Source organism: Vigna radiata, chromosome 4 (assembly GCF_000741045.1).
Source record: "Vigna radiata var. radiata cultivar VC1973A chromosome 4, Vradiata_ver6, whole genome shotgun sequence".
NCBI classification, from domain to species: domain Eukaryota; kingdom Viridiplantae; phylum Streptophyta; class Magnoliopsida; order Fabales; family Fabaceae; genus Vigna; species Vigna radiata.
In genome coordinates this window covers 20,483,246-20,495,360 of record NC_028354.1, presented here as the reverse complement: position 1 = coordinate 20,495,360, position 12,115 = coordinate 20,483,246, and the positions used below count along the sequence as shown (strand labels likewise).

Sequence of the window (12,115 nt, the reverse complement as noted above, 5' to 3'; positions counted from 1 at the left end):
CTTCTCCTCCGTATCATTTAAAGTGAAAGTTCCTTCAAGTTTATGTGAGGGAGAAAAAAAACTTTAGAAAGATGCATGTTGGTGCCACATACTTTAAGGTGTGGTCGTAAGACAAGCACTTCTCACTTAAGTGTTATTCTACTAGTTTATAATGTTATATAACATGTTATTTAGGTTTGGACAATCTGTTTAATGTTGTCGTTTATGATTTGGTAATACTAGAGAATAAAACTGTCACTTTTAAAGATTAAAAAAAAGTAAAGTAAATATCTAGTGATTCTACTCAAGAACAATGGTATTGTTTCCAAAGGGCCACACGGCATATGCAATCCTCACCTGATTAGATAGATAACTTTCTGTGCCAATCCATATTCTCTTATTCCTTTCTCTTGTCTGCATGCTCCTCTCGCTTTCTTTGCCCATACTTTTCTATTTTCGAAGGATCTCTGTCTTAAAACTTGAACCCAACTGCCATACTTTATAACAAATTACTTGGTTTAATTATGATTTTACCTTAAATTATTTTTTAAATAGTTATTATCAAATTCAGATAGGTGCATAGATAAAAGTTAATAGATGAGGATTTTCATCAATGTTTTTCAGATTGAAAGAACCACAGCTTGCTAACTTAATGAGAATTTTCCTTTGTTTAGAAGCATGATGTCAGATAAGTATGTTATGTTGCATTTTGAACGGATATATATCACATGTTGGTCCTTAGTATAAACGAGGGATGGTTAGACAAGCTTTAGAAAAACAGCTGTTAGAAAAATCGAAGGTAGCTAGGAAAAAAATACATATGCTGTAATAATAGGAATTTCTCGAAACCAGTCATCGATAAAATAAAAAGGAGACTCACAACAACTTGGGAGGGAAGACAATTTTATATCTTTTGCGGGAAGAGTGTGCCTAATTAAGTCTGTAATAATAGCATTACCATGGTACTACATATCGTTGTTTAAGATGCCGATTTGTGTGAGTGAAAAGATCATGAAAATACAAAGAAGGTTTTTGTAGGGATGGGCAACGAAAGATACTGTTAGGTTAAACTTAAATGAATAAGATTAAATAGTTATCTATTTGTTTAGGATTTTTGTCACTTTTAGAATACAAGGGTGAGTAGATTAATGTAAAGGTTATTAGATAATAATAGAAAATAAATAGTGCGAGTTAATGGTTTTGTAGATGAAAAGTCAATATGTATAAATTGTAAGTGTTTGATTGATACACACTTGGCAAACACTGGAAGCATATTTAGAAGAAAAATGATATTTTAACACCATTTTTTTGACACAATTTTGACATTGCACACGTGTCAAAATGTGGTTGGACGATTTCAAATTAAAAAAAAAACTTTGGTTTTTCTCTTTCAAATATGCCTTTGTCTCAATTTTTTTAATTTGAAATCGTTCAACCACATTTTGACAAGTGTGCAGTGTCAAAATAGTGTCAAAAAATAGTGTTAAAATATCATTTTTCCTATTTAGAAATATCAAAGTGAGTGTGACATTAGAATGAGAGAGTCTGAGTATCTGAGTGAGAAAGAGGGAGTGAGAGAGATGGTCACCCTAACAAACCGTATGTTCCTAAGTTGACAAAAAAGTCAACGTTAATAATTGAAGTGTGTAAATGAGAGTCCTTTTTGGATCTGAAGATTTTTAGGATGTTTTAGCGAATGTTCACGAAGAGCCCACGAAAGATGTAGAGCAAATAGTGGCCCAACTTGCCGCATTAAAAAAATCACAGGTGAAAGATCAATTAGACCTGTACATACTGTATCGAACTGTTGATGATTCTTGTTTTGAGACGGTATTGAATGCTAAATCTTCAAGTGAAGCGAGACAAATTCTTGAGAAAGTTCACAAAGGCTAACCTTGTAAAACAAGTTAGACTTCAAACTCTCATAAACAAGTTTGAGAGTTTGAGAATGGAGAGTACAAAACAAGTGGTCGGTCGTATATATCTCTAGTAGAGAGGATGGCAAATCCACTCAGAAGAAATGGAGAGGAGTTGTCTGCCAATCATATTGTGAAGAAGATCCTAAGGTCACTGACTAAGGACTTCAAAAATATTGTGTATGCAATTGATGAGTCCAAAGATGTTAAATGATGTTGGACCTAAGGTAGTTCGACGTCATTTATTGTTTGTTAGCGCTAGGATTGACATTAAAATCAATTTGAAGTTTGTGAATAGATCTTATTTTAATTTGGACAAAATATTTACAAAAGTTACCACCGCATTTGTAAGTCCAAATTTACTACTTGTATATATGAATAAAAAGTTCAGGATTTTTGTAGAGTATAAACAGAGTTTTATATGAATCTTTTTGTTTTCCACGTCAACTCATATGATTGGGTTTAGTACAAAAAAAGTGAAAACATATGGATGCAAATTTAGAAAGCATATAAGTCGTGATATTTTGCCAGAAGAGTAAAGAAAAAAAGAGGTGTAGAAAAGTTCAAAACTTTTGGAATAAAAGAATATTGAAAAGTAGATATGTTAAACATAGAATATATATCTTGATGCAATATCACGTGAACATTACGACCACAGTTAAGTTTAATATTTGAGTCTTATAAACTCTTTTATTATATTATCATAATATGACATGAAATTTAAGATATAAATCATATATGAAAACATCACGAATTAAGTATGAGTGTCACTTGATTAAGGTATAATAAATTACGTAATAGAAAGTAAAGGGACACTTACCAGTGCAGATATTCCCTCTGATTTGGATTTCCTGGACTAGGTGCATCAGGATCCACCATCACCTACAAAACTTATGCAATAAAATTAACTATTAAATGGATTAATTAAAACCCTAAAACGTGTTATTAATTCCAGAAAAAATGAGAAAGTAGATAATATAAATGAAAAAGTTATGTATAGAGAGAGATACCAGAGAGTAAAGGGTTCTGAAATCATCTCCACCAATTTCAACTCTTGGTTGGTTCAGGACTTGTGAGGGTTTCAGCTCACAGCAGTTGATAACTTAAAATGAATTGTTGTAAAGTATCTTGAGAGAAACAGAACTTGTAAATGGCTCCAAAACATCACCTATTACACCTCCTATAACAAGAGGATCGGTTGATCTACGCATACTTAATGTTATATATAACATAAGCTCTTCAGCTATATATCTTGGTTTCTTCTTTGAGCTATAATGAATGAGGGAAATGCCTATTTATGCATGCAATTGCCTACGTTTACTGATATCCATTATCTTTAGATTCTTCTCTTCCACATATACTTATTTCCTTTTTTTTACACTTGTCAAAAAGTTTAACAATGGTTCAGACTAAAACTTTGACGGAATCTAATAAAGAGTTATATTATGTTCCAAATCGTTTCAAACAATAGAGAGTAAATTTAAAGTTGTTCAAAATATCGTTTTCTCAAAGGAATTGTATTATGTTATTTAATGAAAATTATTTACCAAAATCAATTTAATAATGATGAAAATTTTGATTCATGTCAAATGATTAACATACTGAAATTAATCAAATATTAAAATTTAAAATTAAAATTTTAAAGTAAGTTTAGTTGAAATTGAGTTCATGACTAACATTATATTAACTTTATGAAAAATATATTATGCGTTCAAACATTAACATCATTGTATCTTGGTTTAATCTCTTAAAACAGTTTTAAATATTTATGTTCAATTATTAATCCTTAGGTAATTAAACATAACCTTTGCATTAAGATTTGATGATTATAAATGACCAGAAGAAATGAAATTATTCCTAGCATCGTTCCTTTTGATTGTTTTTCTTAAGTTCATACTCAAATTTACTTCCCAGAACAATTGAATATATAAAATATATACTTCCATATAATGACAAGTAAAACAAGAAAAACATATGAACACAAATATATATTGAATAGGGATATTACATCAAATGTCAGTCATTACATTCAATTCTACTGAAAGAAAGATTTAGCCACACCTAGTCATCTAGATCATACACAGTTTTGCAATTCCTTGCATACAATGTTGTCTAGATGCCTTGAAGTAGTATCCTAAAGTCTGCAATCTTTTACGATTCTTTGTTCTTTGTCAGAAATTTGGTACTTTCTGTCTATTTTCCACTTTAAAAGTCAATTGAAAGTAACTAATTTGTTAAGCGCACAACTCTTCATGCGCTAAGCGATATTCAACTGCATATATTTAACTATTCTTTATTCGTTCAATGAGTTGTGCTGGTGCGTTAAGAGAATAAAACTCTTTTCAACTGAGCGGTTTAATGTTGGCTTAACGAGAAACATCTGACAACGCTCCACTTTATGTATAAAATCATGTACAATTTATTACAAAATTTTCCTACTTCTAATTACAACTTTTTTTATGAGAAAACATATTATTTTATAAATAAATACGAATTTAAATAATTAATAAGTCTGAAAATATGTATTTTTTGTTAATGAAAGTAGGCACTGGCTGAGGCTATATTTTTCCTGCATTAAAAAGTCTTGGAAATTATTGAGTTGGGTGTTTGGGTTCTGATTTCCTTGGTTTATAGAGTGCAATTAAATCTGTTTTGGTGCCGGAATGTTTAGCTAATAAATTGTTTAGTTTGGCTATTAAAATTGATTATAAGCAATGTTTTATGTGCTGAAAATGATAATCCAGAATGATAGTTTAATAGCTAAGTGTATGATATGTTTTTGAGAATTTCGGTTCATCATATGTGATATCTAAAAGGAAAAACTTTTTTTAACAACACTTTTTTAACAATTTTTTTATAACGCATACGTGGTAACTTGTGATTGGTCCGTTTTAAATATTTTTTAAACATAAATTCAAATAAACCAATAAAATGATGATACGTGTTCCGTTGTCAAAAAAATTGTCAAAAAATATTGTCAAAATATGATTGTCCTATCTGAAAACTGTTTATGCTGCTTGATAAATGAATGTTGTGTAGTGATCAAATGGGCTGAAAGGGTGCTGGAAGTAGTTTTTTTGGACTGATGCAGCTGCTATAGGTCAAAATCAATCCTCAAATAAATAATTTTATAAATATTTTACATACCTCTTTAAATACATCTTCATTTATGTTCAGGAGAAAATAAATATTTTTAAAATATTACATTTATTTGTCATAATAATTAAAAGTATGGAGGGAATGCTATAAGGTGTTACTACCTTCCTATATAATTAATTCTGGGACCCAAATCTCAGATTATTTTATTTTGAAGATTTTTTTCATATTTTTCTTATAATAAATTATAAGGACGACTTCTTTGTATTTCTTTTTTACCATTTTTTCACACGATTGCGATACTTACCAGTAATGAAAAAGGTAATGTCAAACCTTAGGGCCCAACTAAATTATATTGGATGTATCCGAGGCTTTAGTGCTTCTACCATGGGCCTTAGCCTATCAGGGTTTCTTTACATTTTGTAATTATTTTAATTAATTCCGTGGAATTTACTTGCCAATAGAAATAATTTATTTTCTTGGTTTAAATTGTATTTTTTTATCCACAATTTACCCTCTCTATTTTTTCTCCTCTGATTTTAGTCTCTAAATTTTAAAAATCTTTCATGTTTCTTTGTTTTTATTTTAATCAAATAAAGTATTTTTATGACATTTTAAATGAATGTGTTAGGTTTAAAATTCAACCGGAACAAAATAAAAGAAATAAAATGAATGAAATATTAAATTAAAAATGTAGATTTTCTTAAACCCAGAAACTAAAATCATACAAAAGACAATTATAATATTTTAGAGAAGGTGTGGTATCTATATGAAAAATTGGCTTAAATCCTTAATTGGTCCATTTGAACCATCAATTTGGCTTGAAAATTGTAAGTGGACAAGTCATTTTGAGTTGTAGCATGTTTATTAACTGTTTGAACCTTTGGATACCTTCCAATTGCTGTTACAAACTTGTTTGAAGTGTCATTAATTCACTAAATTGACACAAATTGCAAAACATGAAGACCCAATGTATACACTTTTAAAAACAGATACTAAACTGAAAATTCCCTCTTAACATGGGACCAATTAAGAATTTCAGCCTAAAAAATTCTACGCCCTTCTTCCACCCCAACCGCTTTCACGTTGACAGTTGAAATAGACAGCAGCAACTGGTAATCCAAGGTTGTAAACTTGAGCAAAATCTTTGGTGTTGAAATTGTTACGCCATCTTGGAGCATGCACTATTTGTCTACCCAATTGTCGAAACAACACCAAAACAATACGATGAATCCCCGACGTTGGTCGTGGACTTTCATATTCCACGATTTCATGTCCTGTAACATACATCACACACTAATCATAAACCAAAAAAAAAAGTACTTAAAGATACACTATTTTTTATTCGAAGTTCCTCGAATAATATTTTTATAGTTGAAAATCTTTTATATGATAAATTGTTCTTTTTTAGGAATCTGTACTCTATCATAATTATGTTTATGTTCCATATTCTACTTAAAAGACATAAAAAAAACATATTTAAATTACCTTAGATTTAAATTCCTAACCGATATATAGCTATTAATTTTGGTAGAATCTATTTACTACCATGATCTTAACAAAAATATATTTTATATTTTTGAAAGAAAAAAATAATGAAATATAATATGAAATGAAAGTAATAAATATTTTTAGTTTGGATGCCATGCTCCTAAACAAAACTCAACGACAAAAACATTAAAAAATAAATATTGTGGGCGTACCAAAGCTTGCCGCAGTAGTAGCTGGAATATTGGTTACCAACCTACGCATACGTTGAACAACCAAAGTTATTAACACAAAATATTAATTTATATCAAACACTTTTCGTTAAAAGATCGATTTATTGTACGGAATGAAAATTTAAATAAAATAGTTTTTAATTAAGAGCAAAGGGGTTTCTTTACCTTTCATGGAGGAGAACTTATTCACTCTATCCCTATTTCAAACCTAAAATACCACTTTTAAATTTATTTATTTATTCATTTTCAATTTTTTTATGGGTACTACTTTCTCAATTTGATACTCCTACCTTTTCTATTAAATAATTCTCACGTTTTTTACTTTATTTTTAATTATATTTATTTAATGTAAAGTTTTTTTTTTCTAAAAAAATATATAAATGCGTTTATTACGTTGAAATCTACTTTTTTTATATTTTAAAATGTTTATGACCACCGTTTGTTCATTTCAATTTCAATTCAGATTTTATATTTTTTAATATGTATTAAGTTTTTTATTCTTAATTATTGAGTAATTGTAAATGTATTGATTTTATTCTTAAGATATTTACGTTATTGAATTTTTAAAGTAATAATTTTACTTTTAAATTTTGTATTGAACAATAAAATATAAACTTTTAATATTACATACCTTAATCTATTTGTTTGATTTTAGTTACAATAACATGATATTAAATAATTTTAAAAAGCAATATTCACAAATGAAAATATTACGAATGCTTTTAAAATTAAAGTTTTAAATTTACATATTTGAATACTTTTCCGTATTTTTTTTTATCCATTGAAATAAATGTATTTCTTAATAAACTAATTTTACGTGGTATACTTATTTTTTGATGTATTATTCATTGACTGGGGCAAGTTATTTTAAATAATGTTAATTATCTATTCATAAACAAGTTTTACCTTAGAAAAAACTTTAAAACTAAATCAAATGAAAATTGCCAATCAACTTCTTAATTTTTTTTAAAAAAAAGAAAAGAATAAGCTTTAAAGTAACTAAGTTTTCCAAGGGAAACAACTAATAAATTGTAGGAAGTTTCTCTTTACACCTCCAACCATTCCTTTTTGCACTTCCAAATTTTTTTAAATCTTAAAACTATCTGAAAAAAAAAAGTAATAAATAAAAAAACTTTTAAAATATTTTCCTTTTATAATTCAAAAAAAAATCCTATATCATGAATTAAAGAATTTTGAAATTTGTTAAATAAATTTTTAAAGATTTCAAATATATTTAAATTTTTAATGAATTTTAAATTTTATCAAAATATTCAACAGATTTTAAAATCTATTCAAAATCTCGATAAATTTCAAAATTCATTAAAAATCTAAATGTATTTCAAAATTTGTTCAAACCATTAACAGATTTCATGTTAAAAATCTTGATGAATTTTAAAATTCGCTGTGAAGATTTACCAACCTCGTTTATTGAAGTTATTTCAAAAGATTGGAGGTATAGAAAGAAATTTTTAAAGGTACATAAAAAAAACTGCCATGTACATAAAAATAGTTTTAAAGAGCTTGTTGGCGGACCGCTAGACAAGGGATTATGACAATAAAATACTTTGTCAAATCCAAGATAAATTACTAAACAATATTAAGAATTTGTGCACTTAAGTGGATTTGAGAGAGAGTAATTGAGTAAATTTGAGAAAATTTGAATGTAATTGTTTTTTGTTGTTTATTTGAGTGAATTTAGAAGTAAACAAAAGTGGATTTGGAAGTAAAATTTGTGAAAATTAGTGTAGGATTTAATTTATGTGATAGATTAAAAAAATTTACTTCCAAATCTACTCTCACTTATCTCTAAATATATTCAAATAAGCAACAACAAAAATTTATCTTCAAATCCTCTCAAATTCTCTCAATTACTCTCCCCCAAATCTATTCAAGGCTTAAAGTATTTGAAATTGACAATATTTTCAACTTTTAACTATTAATTTTTTTTTTCTCCAAATAAACTAGTAACAATATTTAATTCTGAAAAGGGCTAAGTTTAATATTGATGATTAATTAATATGTTAAAGTAATTAGGAAAGAAGTTTGAGATTAAGAAGAAAGGAGAAGGCACTGACCAATGCAAATATTCCTTCATAGAAGGGTGACTAGGGCTAGGAGCATCAGGATTGACCATTATCTGTATATAGAAAGAATGCAAAGAGAGTGTAAAAAAAAAAGTGTTGAAAGAAGAAGAAAATGGAAGTAGGTAGCATACATACCAGAGTGTAAAAGACTCTTAGGTCATCTCCACCAATATGAACTCTTGGTTTGTTCACAATTTGTGAAGGTTTCAACTCACAACTATTGATAACTTCTGTCTGATTCTTATAAACAACTCTCAGACTCACTGAACTCGTAAATGGATCCAAAACTTCTCCTATTATACGTCCAATTACAAGGGGACCCTCCATTAATTGATCTTTTCTCACCTCATTATTTAATCTCCCTCTCCCTATTTATACACCTTCTTCCAATCTCTTTCTCATGTCACTTCCATATATTCTTCCCTTTCTTTTATTCTTATACATATTAGGACTGTTTAAGGCACTTCGATTCCTTTTCTTTTATTCCTATATCTATTTCAATGGGATTTAGATTTGTATTTATAAAAGAGCATTCAAGATACAAAAGGAGGGAGTACGTATGTTAAAAATAAATAAAAGAAGCATCTTTACTTTATGTTTCGATTTTTAGCTATAGATGGAATAAAATAGGAAGAGATGGAACAACTCATCACATGAAATATTTTATATCAAAGTAAGGCATTTGTTCTTCCAGATTTTAAAATCCAATAATCATCAAAGAAATTACCATGCAATAAATGAGTTTAATAATTTATTATCAAATACAAAACTGGTAATTCTTAGATCAAATTACATTTATTTAAAGCATAGAATTCTCTAAATCGGCTTAGAATTCCATCCAAACATGCTTCATCCTTTATTCATGTATGTGACACAATTATATGAAGAAACAATTATAAATGGTTAAATATGTTTTTAGTTTCTATACTTTGGGACGATTTTGGTTTTAGTCCCTCTTTCAAATTAAGATACAATTTAGTCCTTCAACTTTAGAAAACTCTGGTTTTAGTCATTTTTTACCAAATTTTTTTAACTTTATTTGTTGTTTCAAATGCGTTTCTCAGTTAACATTGAAGCAAAAATGTGTCAAACAGTGTAACAATCCAAATGCTATAATGAAACGTGCTTGAAACAGTAAATAAAGTTAAAAAAATTTGATAAAAATGACTAAAACCAGAGTTTTCTAAAGTTGAAATCGCCCCAAAAGTATAGGGACTAAAAACATATTTAATCCAAATATAAATAAAAAAAAAATAGAGTTAACTATAATAAACTGAATATATGACTAAATGATAATTATATTTCATTTATATCCAACTACTTACAATTAATATATGCACACAAAGAACAATAAAATATTAAAACTAATGATAGATATCTTTCAAAAAAAATTGTATTTAATACATCTTATGAAAATACTAATAATATATGATTCAATTTAAAATTTAAATATAATTATATCATATTATAAGTATGGATGATAAATGAATCTGTTTTTGTAAGTATTATATAAACTAATCATGATTTGGACGGAGATCCTCACGTTAATTAAGTAGAAATATGAATATAAATATTTTTTTTTAATTATTAGGGATGAGAATTATTTCATTTGCATTTTTGCTTCAATGAAATATCCTTACTTAATAAATTTTTTTAATCTGAGGTCATAACATACGCACATGATTTCTAACTCATACTCTTAAATCCGAATGGCTGCTTTCATTCAATATCCAAACCAAATTATTATTATTATTGTAGTGTACAGGGATCGATGAGACGGAAGGGATGATCGGGTAGAGAGAGAAATTGGTCAGATAGAGAGAGAGACTGGTCGGGTAGAGAGAGAAACTGGTCGGGAAGAGAGAGAAACTGGTCGGAGGATGAGGGATACCTAGCGGGGAAGCCATAGACCACACAGTATGTAGTAACAGGCAGAGTGGGGGGGCGATAATCTCGGAGACACATGTGATAGTTACATTTAGTGGGCGAAATATCTGGGATTATGGGTCGACGGTTCCGGATAGTTCGCAGTCCATAGTTATGATCTAGGCCTATAAATACAGGAATAGTTGGNCAGGTAACTTACTTTTGATCTAATTACTTTCACCTTGAATAATAGAGTAACCTTGCTGACTTGATCGTCAGAGTGCTAACGTGCAGGTTGCTCCCATTCAGGCGTGAAGGAGGATTGATCGATTTGGCCAGTTGGTTCGAGTTCTATCTCGGGACCTACCTCCGAAACAATTATTATTATTATTATTATTATTATTATTATTATTATTATTATTATTATTATATATGTGTGTATCATAAATGGTTCTATCCAACATTTTAATTTTCAAGTTCAAAATGAAGCCAACAATTACTATGCTTAATCTACTATGTAATCAATACAATTATATACCAATTTAACATTATAATCACCTTTAATTTATCTTCTATTTTTAGTTTATTCCAACATTCTAAAATCTACGTTAAATTAGTAAAGTATCTCTCTTTACGTCGAAATGACTTTCGAATCTAGAAAAACTATCAAGAACTGCATCTCTGAAAGTCTAAATACTTATAAATTTTTAATTCAAAATCATAAGGCTAGTTAAGAAGAATTAAAACTGTTAACATCATAAATTAGGAAAGATTTTAAAAATTAAAGAACTTAGAGAAAAAAAAAACATATTTTACTTAAAATTCTAATAGAATAAATGTGCTCTTTAATTTTATCGCGCCTACCAGGTAGAATACGCTTAAAAAGAAAATAAAGGATTGCATGGATGTCGGTTAGCATTGTATTTTTAGAAACCTAAAATGGTTACACTTTGATTTAAATAAAAAGAAATTCATTTCAACCCATTTTATTTTGCTTCCACCAAATTAATTAAGAGGAAAAACAGTAGACGAAATCAAATACGAACAATAACTTTGATATTTTCATTCTTTGATTTATATCATCTTCCACTGTATATGAAAAATTAAAAAACAATCATTTTCAAATACCAAGCCCTAATTTTGAAATAAGGAAAAATATTCAACATAGTCACAAAAACTTTTAATGCACATAATAAAAAGGTAATATCTTTTATTGGATGGGATAACGGTTGAGTTGATAGATATAATATCTTTTAAAAAGTTTTACATCACCTAGGATAAAGAATAATGTGGTGATAATATTATATAATAAACTCTCTAAATTCATGATTTTATATGTTTCAAAACAAAAATATTTTAAATTTATATTTGATTTTTCTTATAAAGTTATAAGATTCAGGTTAAATGAACATGTAAGTATAGTTATAATTATATTCTTGTGTTGGTGTTATTT

The 12,115-nt window shown here is 28.1% G+C and overlaps 1 protein-coding gene across 1 annotated transcript; it reads right to left on the bottom strand.

Annotated features, from left to right (window-relative positions):
- Positions 1-5,939: 5,939 nt before the first annotated feature.
- LOC106758531 (protein FLOWERING LOCUS T-like) lies at positions 5,940-10,761 on the bottom strand. The gene is made up of 5 exons (XM_014641446.2): positions 10,560-10,761; positions 8,932-9,164; positions 8,788-8,849; positions 6,695-6,735; positions 5,940-6,268 (listed from the first exon to the last, which is right to left on the bottom strand). The coding sequence occupies exons 1-5, from the start codon at positions 10,759-10,761 to the stop codon at positions 6,045-6,047; spliced, it is 762 nt and encodes a 253-aa protein (XP_014496932.1). The 3' UTR covers positions 5,940-6,044.
- Between the last annotated feature and the right edge of the window lie 1,354 nt (positions 10,762-12,115).

What these genes read in the sequence shown, in the direction of transcription:
- LOC106758531 (XM_014641446.2), bottom strand. Translation starts at nt 10,761, where the DNA reads ATGTGTCTCCGAGATTATCGCCCCCCCACTCTGCCTGTTACTACATAC. An exon ending in CTTCCGTCTCATCGATCCCT is followed by an intron (nt 9,165 to 10,559) that starts GTACACTACAAT and finishes GTGTATAAATAG; the next exon opens with GGAGAGGGAGATTAAATAAT. An exon ending in ATGAAGGAATATTTGCATTG is followed by an intron (nt 6,736 to 8,787) that starts GTCAGTGCCTTC and finishes ACGTATGCGTAG; the next exon opens with GTTGGTAACCAATATTCCAG.